Source organism: Callospermophilus lateralis, chromosome 2 (assembly GCF_048772815.1).
Source record: "Callospermophilus lateralis isolate mCalLat2 chromosome 2, mCalLat2.hap1, whole genome shotgun sequence".
Classification (NCBI taxonomy): domain Eukaryota; kingdom Metazoa; phylum Chordata; class Mammalia; order Rodentia; family Sciuridae; genus Callospermophilus; species Callospermophilus lateralis.
This window is the reverse complement of record NC_135306.1, coordinates 3,541,816-3,556,501: the sequence shown is the minus strand read 5'-3', so window position 1 is coordinate 3,556,501 and position 14,686 is coordinate 3,541,816. Positions and strand designations below refer to the sequence as shown.

Here is a 14,686-nt window from a genome sequence, read left to right as displayed (position 1 = left end):
CCACACAGCCGACCCAGGCCACCTGGCCCACCTCCCAGGCCCCCTGGCCCACCCCGATGCGGCTGCCCTGAGCAATGGGATTTGCCCTCAGGTGATTCTGCTGACAACCACTGTCAGGTGACTGCCCCACAGCTGAGTCAGCCGGAGCAGGGCAGGAGGCTGGCAGGAGCCCCAGGGGCTGGGCTGAGGGCCCCCACAGGCAGCTCAGGTGAGAATTCTGCATGAGGGGCCGGGAGGGGGATGGGGAGGGGGACTGAGCCCCAGGAGGGTGCCAGCTGCTTACCACACTGTGGTGGGGCGGGAATTCGAAGGTGTATTCGTCCTCCAGCAGCCTGGTGTAGGCACAGTCCTGGTGCACCTGGTTCCCGTAGGCCCCGTAGTAGTCGTAGTCGGGGACCTGGGCCAGAGGACATGGTCACTGCCCGCCTCCCCTCTTCCTCTCTTCCTCCCTCCCCCTCTCTACAAATAGGCTGGGCCCACCACTGGGCGGGTGGTGCGCTAGTCCTGGGAGACAGGCTGGTGCTGCCCTCAGCGCCTCCTGTCCAGTGGGCATGCGTGGGTGGTGGACCCGGGCGGGAGGGGTGCAGCCTAGGCAATACCAACAGCTGCACAGGTGGCGCCTGTTGCTGGGGACCAGTCGGGGCCCCGGGGTGGGGGAGAAGAGGCTGGATCCCAATTTAGGGGGTGAGAGGTGAGGAGGCCAGAGAGGCCCTCAGGGCGCTGTTGGGCAGAGAGGGAAGTGGCCCGCTGAGAAGGGCGAAGGTGAGGGGCTGGCACGTCCCGGCCATGGCGCAGGTGCGGTTTCTGTGGTAATCTGGGACTCGTTTCCACCCTGGGACAAGCCCTGCTGACATGGCCCATGCTCCTCACTAGGGTGACCCCTTCTGCAGATGAGGAATCTGAGGCAGAAAGAGGTCACAACTTGCCTGAGGTCACTGACCAGCACCCAAGGCTGTGTCATGCTGGGTGGGCGTGAGTGGGGGCTCCGTGTCGGGCTCCTGCACCTCCGCCTCACCTCTCCTGTGAGCCCCCTGCCTCTCTCAGATGCCCCCCGACCCTGGGACCTCCTGGCCTCTGCTCCTGCTGACGCCCCCTTCCTCCCTGCTGGCCCCTGTACAGGGTGTAAGGAGCAGGCCATCCTCACCCCAGGGCCGCCAGTCTGCCTGGGGCCACGCCTTTCCACAGGTGGGAACCGAGTGGAACTGAGGCCTGCCTGGCGGGCTCCACAGCCCCTCTCCCTCCCTAGTGGGGCATGCTCGCCCGCCCTGGACACCCCAGCAGGCCTGCTCCCCCGCTGTAGCCCCAAAGAGGTGCCAGGAATCAGGAGGCATCTCCCAGTCTCCTGGACTCCCAGGTGGCCCCCATGGGTGAAAATCTGCCCAAGGGGCCCAAGGGTATTCCACGCCCCTCTCCTTGTCCAGGACTCCAGGACAGAGGGGCTTCCAGGCTTAAAAGGGCAGGTCTGCCCAGGCCTAGCCTTCTGCACTGTCCCCAGGGACCATATGTCCTAGGGACTAGAGAGAGAAGCGGCAGTGACTGAGGAGACTCTGAGGACATCCACACAGGGCCCAAGGCCTTGTGAGCCAGCTGTGGCTCCTGTCTCCCCTAAGGGTGCCCAGGAAATGGGCCTTGGAGGTGGGTTGCCATGGAGATGGGGGAGGGTCCACTGGGAGAAGGCAGAGCAGCACAGCGACAGGAAAGGGCTTGAGGCACAGATCTGCACCCAGCCCAGCCCAACCCGCCTCCAAGCCCCAAGGCTGCTCCAAGGGCCCATCCCCAGGAGGAGTAGGGAGGCCCAGGAAGGTCCTCGGAGGCCAGGGCGTGGGGCATCTCAGTAGATAAGCTGAACACATCGAGCATAAACCCTCCCACTAACCAGCCTCCGACTAACATAAACTAACAGTTGGAGTTGCCAAAAATACGTGCAGAAAGCTATGTGAAGACGGCCGAGTCCCTCCCACCACTGGGGAGTCTTCCAGCTGTGCCCAGGCGGGGCACCCTCTGCTCTGCCCACAGAGCGCACTCGGGCAGGGAAGCCTGCACAGTGCCCGGGGAGGCCCGGCTGCTCTCCGGCTGCACTGCCTGCTCTGAACCGGGCTTGCCCCAACTCAGGGTGGGCTGAGGGCAGCAGGGCAGGTTCTCTGGGCTGCACAGACCCTCAGCCACCGCTGGGACCACTCACCGGAGCGGTCCCCTGAGGGCTGAACCATCCCGGCCGCTCCCAGCCGTGCCGCTCCTGGAACACGCAGCCTTGTTCAAGGAGCTCCTGTGGGGAGGACAACACCCATCACACAGGGCCAGTTCCCCCGCCTGATTCTTCATCTTTTCTTTCCTTTCAACTTTTACAGTCCCTTTCTTCTGTCAACTGTGCCACTCCTCATCTCAATCATTGTGACGCGTCTTCAGGCCCAGGTTGGCCTGGCCCCTAGTGCTTCCCACATTCTACTTTCTAAACGATGAACTAAAAATACAGATCTTTGAAAAACCTAAAGATCTGGAGTTCTACAGCCAGCTCACCCCAGAGCTCCCCCGCCCCCCGTGCCCCACCCCGGGAACCCCCAACCTGGAGAAGCACCATCGGCTATGGACCGCATTGTGTCCCCACAAACTCCTGTGGCGAAGCCCTAACCCCAGTGACCTGTGCTTGGGGTCAGGGCCTGTGAGGAGGTAAGAGGCCAAACGAGCTCCTAGGGTGGGTCCTAGTCCATAGGACAGATGCCCTTTTAAGAGAGGCCAGAGTGCCCTCTGCCTTCCCCATGAGGACACAGGCGACCACCCACAGGCCAGGAGCTCCTCTCCAGGCAGCGAGTGCAGGAACCCTGACCTCCAGGCTCAGGCACTCAGAAAACACAGGTTGGAGTGTGTGGCCCAGCAGCTCTGCCTGGTGTGCACCCAGGGCGAAGCAGGGCCTCACTGGACACTCCACATGGACGACCACAGCAGCTGCTCACTGTCACGCAGGTGGAAGAGTCCTGTCACATGGACACTGAGCAGGGCTGATGGCTGCCCAGCAAGGAGGGGACTGAGTGCTCTAAATTGCACCTGTTAAAATGGGTAAAGGGCCGACCTCACGTTCTGTGCTCTTATCACGAGGAGAACCACCAGGGCATAATAAAGTGACGTCCAGGCACTTTTCTCTGAAAATGAACTTGATTTGGGGGGAAAAAAAATCCCACTGTGGGTTTGGAAGAGTCCTGCCCACAGTCAACCCCACTGACCAGCAAGCACCAGGCAGTGGGCCAGGGCCAGCAGGGCATCTGAAGCTCAGACTGGCTGGCGGGCAGTGTGCCCAGCCCTGGGTGGCCCTGGGCAAAGACAGGCACAGCTGCAACCGTCTCTTCCCTCCATCCATGGGGACCCAGGCAGGGAGAAGGGCTGGGGTTGGACACTGGCATGGCTTCCCTGCATGTTGGGGTCCCCGAAGAGCAGTGGTCAGTGCACAGTGGTGGGCGTGCCCCATTGGTCACCTTCAAAGGACAAGAAGGTTGGTCTCAAGATGCTAAAGGGGCAGGCATCTCTACTCTAAAAAGCAAGTGTCACAGGTGAAGTTCAGGAGGAAGAGAAGGACTGGGGGACCGAGGCTCTCTTCTGGATGGAGGGGTTCAGCCCCTGCAGAGCCTCCTGGGAAGGCCCTTGGGTTATGAGCTCACCTGAGCCAGCATGAGCCCAGGGACCCTGAGTTCATTTGGGTGCCCAGGGACCCTGAGTTCATTCGGGCAGGCCTCTGAGCTGTCGGGCTTGGCAGGGGGTGGCTCAAAGCAGGGTCCAGATGCAGAGACCCCAAGGTTCTGTGAGGCCTGGGAGCACAACTGGGCTGGGGTCAGCCCACTGACGGCGGACATCCCAGACCTCTCCTGGGGTTGGGGGGTGGCACAGCAGACGCCAGGTCCTTTTGGGGCCCTAGCATGGGAGGGTCAGTGGGGGGAGGCCCCTTCTCCAGCCTAGATGCTGCCTGCTCCCAGGGCCTGCCTCCTGCCCCACCTGTCTACTCCAGAGACTTCGCCTGAGGCCCTCAATGGTCAGAAACCATCACTCCTGTTCCCCAGTAAGCAGAGCCTCTGGCTAGGATGACTAGGGATGGACACCGAGGGGCTCCTAGGTCCTGGGGCCAGGAGAGTCACAGCGCCGGCCCCAGGGAAGAGCGCCTGACAGTGGGTTTCGTCACCTAGGTGGAAGCTCGCCCCCCAGGAGAAGAGTGTCCCAGCCGGCTGCGGGGCAGGAGGCCGGCCTGGGCACAGGGGCCTAGCTGCTGCCCTCCGTGCCCCTGCCTCCAGCACTGCTCCCAGCGTCAGGACAGTTCCTGGTTCTCCAGGACATCTCCTCCCTTGGGCCCCACAGGAGCCCTCCCAACCACCCCTGCCTCTCCCCCACCCTGGCACGGCACCCAGCACCCATGCTGGGATAACACCTGGGGTGGGTCTGCCTTCCACCACCCAGTACCCCGAGGACGTCCCAGAGGGTCACTGCAGCCTGTGGCCACAGGAGGGCACCTGGTGCAGGGCATCTGTCCTCATGTTCCGCCCGGCCAGCGGCTCGTCGTGGGGGAAGACCACGGAGTAGTTCTTGGCATAGGACTCGTGGCTGCGCTCGCGGATCCAGCGGCTGTGGCCCGTGAGTGAGTGGTGGAAGCGCCTGCCGTACAGGGAGGGCCCAGGTCACCGCCTGGCGACACTGCCTGGGCCAGGTGGCCCAGGACCCAGCATAAACTGGACCCCCACCCTCCCCAGAGGCCTCCTGGGGCTGGGTGTCAAGAGGCCCAGCCCCTCCCCTGTGGCCCCCAGGGCTGCCTGCAGAGTGGGGTCCAGGAGCCCAGGGCCTGCAGGGTCCCCACTCCCACCAGGGCCCTGGGCTCAGGTCCAGCCTGTTCCATGGCCTCCGCTGTCCAGATTCTGAATGCTGGGGGTTCCTGGTCCCCACCCCTGCCTTCAAGTGGGACTGGCCACCTGGGTGAGACCCCAAAGATCTGCTGCAGGACAGAGTCCGACCTCTGCCCCGCAGTGTCAGGGTCCTGCAGTCCCCTCCCCACACTGCCCAGCTCTCAGACTCGGGCTCGTCCCAGCCTCCAGAGGTCTGCCCTCTCTAGCTAGGAGTCCCGTCACCCTCCGCGGTCCACCACCTGGACAGCCACGTCCTGGCCGGGCCTCTGTCCTCAGGGATACCTGTCAGAGCCTCAGCAGCTGAGCAGCTCCTGGACCGTGTGAGAGTCTGGCAAGGCATGACTCTGGTCTGGAGTGGGCAGTCTGGGGGGCGGGGAGTGGTCAGGGTGAGGACACTATTTCCAGTGACCACTTTCTGCAGGGGCCTCTCCTCCAGCCCAGGCCCAGGGCAGAGCACATTCTGCAAGAACCCTCTCCTCACCCTCAGAGTTGCCCTGTTCATAGCCCACATCACACTTGGGGACACTGGGGCTCAGGGGGCTCACGCTGGGTGAGGAGTCTGGAGGCCACAATCAAAAACTGTGTGTCCAGCCACAGGGGCAGCGTGCCCATGTGCAGGGCATGGGCTTGGCTTAGGAGGGCTGAGCTGGGGAGGGAGGCATCCAGGGGGACCCCTGGGCTCTCACTGCACTCCATGGCTGGGCTGCCCCGGGCACCGAGGGCTGCGGGCCCGAGCCAGGTGGTCTCTCAGCTGCTGGGAGTGCTGCTCTTGGCAGGGGGCCCTTCTCAGGCCCCGGGGTGGTGTGGACGGGGCTGGGTGGGCCCTGTACCAACAGACAGCAGCAGACGCTGCTGGCCACATGGCAGGCCCAGCTGGCCCCTTCTCCACTGGCCCTTCTGCTCCTATCTGTGGGGCGGGGGCCATGGGGCCTCAGCTCAGTAGGAGCAGGGTCAGAGACCTGTAGGGAGTGAAATCAGGCCCCCAACACCCCCTGTGGCCCACAGGGGCCTGTGAGCAGTGGGCAGAGGGACCCACAGCTGGGGCCGCAGCCAGGGGCTACACTCTTCACTTGAACAAGGAAGGACTCTTCTCCTAGCTAACCTGCCCCAAGGCCTTCCTGATAAGACGGACCTGCTCTGACCCTGCCCATGTCAGGTACTGGGCACAGCGTCCACTCGTGAGCCTCAGGCGCACTCTGGGAGGTAGGTCATTGTGCCCAGTTCACAGAAGCAGAAACTGAGGCTCAGAGAAGGAGCCGCCAGCCCAGGGCCAACGGTGGATAGTGTGGGCTGGAGGCTGAGACCCGCCTGGCTCAACTCGCTCCACACCCTGCCACCTGGGGGCAGCTGCCCATGAGCCAGACACGCCCAGGGCCCAGCACTGGCACCCACTGCCCCGTCCGGGGCCCTCCCGCTCTGAGCTTGCCCCCGTGTGTAGGACAAGGGGGGCTGTGGTGCACTCTGCCTGACCTCCTGAGGTCACAGGCGGGCACAGGAGCCCTATGTTTGGGCTCTGAAGCCGGCTTCTCTGACAGCTCTCTGCTGCGCCCTCCTTGACGCCTCACTCTCTCCTGCAGGGCCTGTGTCTCGCTCTGCCCCTGGCTCAGGCGGGGTGGCGGAAGCCCTGGTAGTGGCAGACGCTCATTCTGCTGCCACGCTGGGTATGGAAGCCACACAGCACAGAGGGCTGTGGACCAGCAGGTCTGGTGCCCCCAGGGACGGCCAGCACTGAGGACAGCCCCAGCTGCACTGCTGGGTGACCCCCACAGGGCCCTGGGCTGCTGTCTGCAGGAGGAGCTGGGACCCGCCCTTCCTCCAGGCGTCCTGCAACTGTATCATTTCTAGAACATTCCTCCCTGGGGAGCATGCACGGGTGCAGCCCTGGAGCAGCTCCAGGGGCCCAGTGCAGACCTCACTGAGCAGGGCGGTGCAGGGCGTGGCATGGGGATCTCAGTCCCAGACATCTGTCCAGAGCCAGACATCACCTCCCACCGCGGGTAATGTCCTCCGCGGGCCAGGAGGGAATGAGCCAGCGGGAGCGAGGGGCTCTCCCAGCTGGACACACCCCTCCACCCCACACTGTTCCCATCTTGGGCACTTGGGCAGCCGGGTCCCCAGGGGTCTGCCTGACAGGAGCACATGGAGGTGTGGACCGAGCAGGGGCCAAGCAGCCTCCCGCCAAGATGCTCCACCCAGTGGTGTCCCGCAGAGCCCAGGTGCCCGGCCATGGCCCGGCTGTGAGCTCAGGACACTGTCGTGGGCATGAGCTTTGGGCCTGGGTCAGGAGAGAGTGGGGAGCCACCCTCCTTGCCTGGGAGCACCTGGGCACTGTCCTGGACTCCAAGAGATGGCCCTGACTGCAGAAGGCCACAAGGCCGCTGAGACCCTCCTGGCTCCCGCCACCAGCATCCAAGCCCCTGCCCCAGCTCCACCCAAAGCCAAGCCCCTCCCTGCGCCCAGGCCTGCCTGGCACCACATTCCTGCCCACAGCCCAGGTGGGCCCTGCCAGGGAACAAGGGCACAGGCCGCGGGCCAGAGCTCCTGCCCTGGTGACGGCACACGCACAGGCAGTTACTGTCCCAGCTCAGCCCTGCCCCCCAGCTCCACAGGCCTCAGTCTTCCCATGTGCAAAGTGGCCGTGAGGTCCTGCTGCTGGGACAGAGGGTCAGGCAGGGGCCGGGAGACCCGGGAACCGTGAGGGGCCATGGATTCTGCCAAAGCCAGTGACCCCTGGACTCTGCTACTGCTGCGGGCAGCCTCCTCCCCTTCCTCCCCCTGCTGCCTCCTCCAGGAAGGCTCCTGGCTTCCAGGGACGGCACCTTCCTGAAGAGTCCTCACCTTCACCCCTCCCCATCCTGGCCTGCTGGCCCGGCCTGGGTCCTGGTGGCAGCACTTGCCTGATGTCGTAGCCATACATGTCCTTCTCTGGGCGCCCATGGATGATCCAGTGGGCCAGCTCCTGCCCACAGCCGCCGCCCAGCATCATTCCTGGAAGGAGTGGAAGCACAGGGCTGCAGCAGTCCCCAGGCCCACGTCCAGTCCAGGTCCCCTCTCCACGGGCAGCACACCCCAAGCCCACTCTCATGGGCCCGCCCTGCCCACCCAGAGTCTGAGAACCCGAGGACCTCGCCATGGCCCGAGCTCACCTGCACTGTTGAAGCCACAGCCCAGGAAAAACCCACGCAGCTCAGGCGCCTCCCCCATCAGGGGCTTGTGGTCGGGCGTGAAGGACTCTGAAAGAGACGGGAGACCTGCAGCCCCCTCCAGCCCTCGGCCGCCCGGGGTGGGGTCTCCAGAGACAGCAGTGAGGGCAGCCAGGCCAGTGACAGACCCAGGGGACTCCTGGCCGCCTTCCTCCCCAGCTCAGCCCTCCTAAGCCAAGGCCACCCTGCACAGGGGCACCCTGCCCCTGCCGGTGCCTGCTGCATTCAGAGCCTCCTGGCCTCAAGCGATGCCCTTTCAGGGAGCCTCCCTGACTGCCCCTGTCCCATTCCCCTGAGCACCTGGGCATTTGCTGCCAGAGCCACCCAGGCACGGCCTGCCCAGCTCCACCTGTGGGGCTCAGCTCTGTCCCAAGCTATCCTTATTCTGCCAACACAGGGCCTTTCCTGACCCCCTTGTCCACTGACCATGCAGGGAAAGGGACTGTTTTGCTCACTGCTGTGTCCCAAAGACAGCACAGAGCCCAGAAGAGGTGCTTATAAATGTTTGTTGAATGAATAAGTGACCATAAGTTCTTTGAGATAGGGGACTAAGCTTTCCACTCTGCCCCTGCCCATGTGCCTCAGAGCCCAGAACATGGAGGGAGAGGGACTCAGGGCCCTAATCATAAAGCTGTTGCCCCAGGCTCATCCCCACTCTACCCCTTCCTGGCTGTGTGAAGGAGATGGACAACACTTGAATGAGCAGGACCGCGGACACCTTGCAAGAAGGTGTAGCGGGTGAGGGTCAGCAGTGAGGACCGACTGCTCCCGGCCACCTATGGGCGAGGAAGCTGGTGGGCATTGGGTCTGGCGTATCCCAGTCACTCTACTGGTGGTGAGGGCTGCCTGGCCACCAGCGGGGCCTCAGCCTCTGACCCTCCAGGGTGGTGTCTGAGCAGAAGGCAGCCAACTGTGGGGACAGGAAAGTGCTGGGCACCTTCGAGGCAGGGCCAGCGGCTGGGAGAGGTGAGGCAGGCCTGGGCAGCTCCTCCCAGGTGTACTTGGTCGGAAATCTGCCCCGGCACCAAGAGGGACTGGCTCCCAAAGAGGGGTGACTCTGTGTGCATGGGAGCAGCTCTGGGCCACATGGAGGAAGGGAAAGCACCCGGGGCCGGCCTTGATTGGTCCAGCAGCCCTGGTGGCTTAGGTGGCACGTCACCAGGGGGACCTGGAGGCGGCTGGGTGGCTGCAGTTACTCTCAGCTGGTGGAGACAGGGAGAAGCTGGAGACGGGGAGAGAGGGAAGGCTCTGACTCACGGAGGCCGCCCTGAGGCCAGGGCAGGGGTCCACTCCTCCCAGAGGGCCCCGGGGCAGGGGTGCCTGTGATGAGGTGCTGGGGACCTTCTGGGGGTCCTATGCGAGGCTGGTGGTGGGTACAAGAGCTGCAGCGGTCATTTGGGCGAGAAGAGGGCAGTGGAGAAGGTGATGCGGGGGAGGAAGGGGCCAGCCTGGTGCAGGTGGGGTTGGCTTGTGACCACCACGTGCTGGGCCGCTGGGACTGTCCCAGGCAGGCAGGGCAGCGCGTAACAGCCCTGCGGGGAGCCAGGGCAGAGCTCAGGAGGCAGGTGCCAGGGGCCGGATGTGAAAGGGCTCAGGCAGGATGGGCAACATGGGGACGCAGGGACCCCAGGCAGTGGATGACCACTTCCACTCTGATCTCCCAGCCCTAGTGGGCAGCAAGGTCCACCCCCAGGCTTCCCCAGGCCTGGGAGGCCCTTGGTCTTCCCTGGGGGCCAGGCCATGGGCTGTGTCTGGGAGGAGACACGCTGGTCCCCTGACGAAACCACCCACTGCAGCAGAGACAGACGCAGAATGTCCCGCATGCTCACCTCCCCCAAAATAGGGCTTGTGGGGGAGTGACGAGGCCCTAGTCTAATTGGAGCGCAGAGCCACTAGGACTCTGCGTGCCCCCGGGAGTCTTCCTGCACTTCTCGCCTCAGTCCCACGCAGTCGAGGGTGCTGCGGGAGATGGTGAGTCACAGCCACGCCGCGCCCACCTGCACACTGCCAGCTGCCCCAGCCCCATCTGCTGCTCCCTGGGGGCCGTGCACACACCACTGCCTGCCTCAGGAGCCAAGAGCGGGAGCAGTGTGCCTCAGCCCTGCAGACGCCAAGCACCTCTGGACAGGGGGCCGGACTCCTGCAGCCCCTCTGCATCAAGACTCCCCTCCCCTGCTGGCCCACGACCCTTGACCTCCTAAGCCCTGCCTCCACTTGCACTTGGGGCCAGGCCCACACTGCACCTGTGGCCCCTCACGGCCAGGCCGGCCCTGCCCAGCAGGTGTTCCACCACACAGCACCCTTGGGGTGCTGGAGGGTTGACCACCACTGCTGGGCATGTCAGGGCTCGGAACCACCAACTCTCCTTTAGGGCAACACTGTGTCTTTCTGAACTTTCCTCTCCTGACCCTGAAGTGGGGGCAGGGCTAACACCCCTGGAGGGAGGGGGCATGCCCCTGAGATTCTGCAGGACCCACCAAGTGGGACACGTCTACTGCCTGCCCTGCCCAGCACACCGTCCCACAGCCCAGGGCTGGCTCCCTCGCTCCTAGGCAGCCTGGCCTGCTGCCTGCTGCTGCCCTGGGCCTCCCCTGCTGGCTGGAGACTGTCTGGAGCTATTGGGAACCACTGATTGCCCCATGAGCGAAGGCGGCACCCTGGCTGGCTGAGGCCTCAGGGCCGCACACACTCGGCTCAGAAGCCCGCAGTTGAGAGTCCTGCTGTTGAAATCGGCCGCCAAGGTCAGCATGAGGCTCCTGCCTCCCAAACACTGCCTCTCTGCCGGGACCTACACCTGCCCCTGAGACAGAGCACTGGCCCCCTGGGCTGCCCCACCCAGGACCAGCCGCAGCCTCAGGAGCAGAGTCCACTCTCTGCTCCAGCCTCCCGAGGCCAGTGAGTAGGTCCTGTGGCTGGGAGCCATGGCCAAGAGCCTCTCCTTCCCCCACTGGTCTCTGGCCCTGCTGGGTGCTGGCCGCTGAGACCAGAGGAGGGGGCATGAAGCTGGGTACAGAATGGGGAGGGGACACGTGAGCATCAATCAGGACAGGCCTCGTCCTTCCAGGCCTTGCCCACCCTCTCGGGGTGCTGGACGGAACCCCGTTCCCACTCACAGATGAAAACCAAGTCCACAGATGCAGCCCTATGGGGACTCACACCTGCCCAGGGGGAGCCCTGGCCATGAGCCCGGGGCAATGACTGCCCTCCTAGGCCTGCAGAGGGGAAGACAGCATCACCCAGCAAGGCCCAGGAGCAGGTGAGGCATGTGCCAGGCTGGCCCCGGGTCCAGCCCAGGTCGCCCTCAGCAAGGGTGTCCCCAGTAGCAGCCATCACCCAGGGACCTAAGACTGCCCACCCTGGGCTCAGGGCCCTCACCTGGGCCACAGACAGTGGACTTGATTCCTGTCCGCTCCAGCACAGGGACGCGGTTGATGGCGCCTTCGATGTGCTGGGAGAACACATCCCAGTCCAAGTCGAAGAGGCCAAAGGCAAACTTGTCCGACACCTGCGGAGGGGGACGGGGTGTCTGTTTTGGCCCTGAGAAGGACACACACCTCCTGCCAAACCTGCCTGTGACAGCTGCCCAGACCCCTGGCCAGACAGGTACCCAGCCAGCCTCCACTGAGTCAGGTCAATCTGAGGGCCAGGGCAGGGCCTCCCCGGGGAGCCCTCAGGTTGGGTCCCCTCCTGCCTGGGCCCAGTGCCCACCTGGCTGCCCACGAGGTATCGCACAACCTCCAGCTGGTCACCTGCCTCCCCGTCCTCTGACCTGTTTTAAAGCTCAGCGTGCCCTCCCTGAACCTGGCTGCCTGTGACTAACCAGGAGCCATCCCTGCCCATTTCCCCAGTGACCGTGTCCTCTGACCTGCTTCAGCCCCTCAGAAGGGCAGGCCTGAGCCGCCCTGGGCCTCCTCACAGGCAGCTCCCTGCCCAGTGAGCAGCTGCCAGTGGGCACTGTTCTTGGTTTACTCTCCTTGGTGCTCCCTGGGCCCTGCCCTGACCACCCGTCTGCAGGACATCCTTTCTCCTCAGTCCCTCTGGAGGATCCAGGGTGACCACCAAGAAATAAGTGTCTTATCTGTTTGATTGCAAACCACAGGCCCCCAGGCGGGGGCTTCCCCTGTCTCCTGCCTCCAGAGAGCAGAGCAACAGGCACCCAAGTGGCCAGCAATTGCTCTGTTTGTGAACACAGGAGGGTCTGCAGGGGAGTAGCCAGGCCGGGGAGATAGTGCTGCAGCTGTGGGGCAGGGAGGGCCAGCGTTGTTGCAGACAGATCAGGGCTGAGTGGACCTGGGCCCCTCTGGGGTCCCCATTGCCCTCCACACAGCCGTCGGCTGCAAGGCCCTGCCTGCCCGGTTCTGCATGTGCCTGAGTGCCAGGCTCTTCGGGGTCAGAGCAAGACTTTCCAGGCCTGTTGGGGCCAGGGCACCTGCCCTTGCTCCATCCAGGCCCTGGGGGCTCACCTCCTCCCAGAAGACCGGGTTGCACTCATAGCCGCCCACGGACAGGGCGTCCCCCTGAAGGCGGAGGTAAACAGACGCGTCGTGGTCCCGGACATTGGGCATGTTCTGGAAGGCAGAGCACAGAGGCCTGGGTGCCGGGCAGGGCTGGGCTGGCCCGGCTCCTGTGTCCTGCACAAGATGGACCATGGCACCTCCTCCTTGTCCCGGGACCCCATATCTGGCTTGCATTTCCTGATGGTGCGTGCCTCCCTCTGCAGGGGTCTGAGTTACACAGGAGGACTCCCGAGTGCACCCTTCCCCAACCCCACGAAGACCAACAAGGTAGAGAGGAGGGGCGGAGAGGAGAGGGCACAGGCAGGAAGGCCAGGGCAGGGCCGGGTCTCAACCCCACCACGGGTGCCACTTCAGGGGCAGCTGTGCAGGGCTTCCACCTGGGCAGCAGGTGACAGTTGTGTCAGGAAAGGCACCGGAGCAAAGAGGAGTGAATGCATCCCTGCATGCAGATAGCACGCCCCGACACAGAACCCACAGCGGGAGGGAAGGCTTCCCCATCCCACGTGAAAGTCCGCAGGCCCAGGTCACACGAAGGACTCTCACGACTCGCCGAAACCACAAGCAACCTCTAACAACAGGCAGGGATCTGAGAAGTTTCTCCAAAGAAGTGTGACAAATGGTCAGAATGCTGGCCATCAGGAAAACGCCCCTCAGTCCCCTCCAAGATGACTTCCCAACCTCCGGTGGCCGTAGTCATACAGGCTGGGCCCAGCGAGGGAGAGGACTAGGGGAACTGAGCCCTGCACACCGCCAAGCGCTGAGTCCCTTGAAGAGTCACTGGGGTTGGCCACGGACTCGGCAGTTCCACCCCTCCGGGCACACCCCAGGGAGGTGAAGACAGAACTGTGCGTGGATGCTCCCAGCAGCTCTGCCCATGGCACCCACAAGACTCAACTGTCCATCAGTAGGTGGATGGATAAGACGTGGGGTGGTGGGGTGTGATGTCCTGGCGCAGCAGGAGGGCAGGCACAAAGGTGTAGACTGCAGATCCCACCCACACCAAATGTCCACACTAGGGAGACCCACAGAGAGCAGATAGTGCTGGCCAGGGCCAGGGAGGGGTAGGAAGTGGGACAACTGATACCAGGATGGATGGGGGGAGCCTGTGTGCATCTGTGCACGCGCACGTGTGTATGTGTGTGAGAGAGACACAGCTACACAGAAAACTGAACCAGTGGGGAACTATTAATAACTCCAGAAACACAAAAAAAGTGGGCGTGTGTCTGCTCCGGAGTTAATATTTACCCAGCCGCGTCGTAAACCCGGCCTACTGCTTAACCACCCAACAAACAAAGCAAAACCAGACCTCAGAAGACCAGCAGGCGTGGAAGAGGCGCTGCCCAGGGCTCCCCACCCCAGGTCCAGCTTCCCTGCGCCTCTCACCTCCTCACTGGAGAAGACACCTGGGACATGGGAGCAGGAAGGGGGACATGTAGGCACCAAAGGGACAACCTGGCGGAATCCCTGCCTCCCACTGGCTCCCGGGACCTGCCATGCATGGTGGGAACAGCGGCATCTGCACTGAGTGGACGGTCTCTGGGTCATGGTGACTGAGCTCCGACTAGCAATAACCTACCCCAGAAACACCCGGGCTCAGGCGCTCCATAGAGCAGGACAGTGGGGACACCTAGTGGCCAGGGAAGCGCGACCTCTGCTCCAGCAAGGTTGGTGTCCGGGTTTTCCTGCCCATGTCTCCTGCTGCTCTGAGCACCCGGTGTCACGCCTTCACCATCTCTCCACGCAGGAGCCACCCTGCCCTGACTGTCCCAGCATGGCCCTGGTCCCACTGATGCCTCCTGACCTCAGCTGCTACCCTCCATCTGCTTCAAACTCTGGGGGTCTTCCCCTGGAAAGTAGGCCTGATTTCCCCAACCTCGCCTGGGATCCCCAGGGCGCAGCGGGCTGGATGGCTCCAGGCCCCTGGTCACTGTCCCCATAGCTACCCCACGAGCACCTGCAGAGGCCAGGCACCTGGTTCAGCTCTGGGCCTTTGCTTCCGCCCCATGGGCAGGTCAAGTCGGGGACAGCTCTCTTGTCTGCAGAAGCAGGCAGGAGGACCCTGGGAACGTGAGACCAAAAGGAAAGGGAC

The 14,686-nt window shown here is 63.8% G+C and overlaps 1 protein-coding gene across 1 annotated transcript in view; it reads right to left on the bottom strand.

Annotated features, from left to right (window-relative positions):
• The window catches only part of Sardh (sarcosine dehydrogenase), a 54,087-nt gene that overhangs the window by 30,981 nt on the left and 8,420 nt on the right, over positions 1–14,686 (bottom strand). Inside the window, exons 7-13 of the mRNA XM_076843038.2 lie at positions 12,544–12,648; positions 11,456–11,585; positions 8,024–8,110; positions 7,775–7,865; positions 4,491–4,632; positions 2,183–2,266; positions 284–397 (exon numbers count right to left, since the gene is read on the bottom strand). Coding sequence (XP_076699153.2) covers positions 284–397; positions 2,183–2,266; positions 4,491–4,632; positions 7,775–7,865; positions 8,024–8,110; positions 11,456–11,585; positions 12,544–12,648 — 753 coding nt within the window. The remainder of the gene's footprint in view (positions 1–283; positions 398–2,182; positions 2,267–4,490; positions 4,633–7,774; positions 7,866–8,023; positions 8,111–11,455; positions 11,586–12,543; positions 12,649–14,686) is intronic.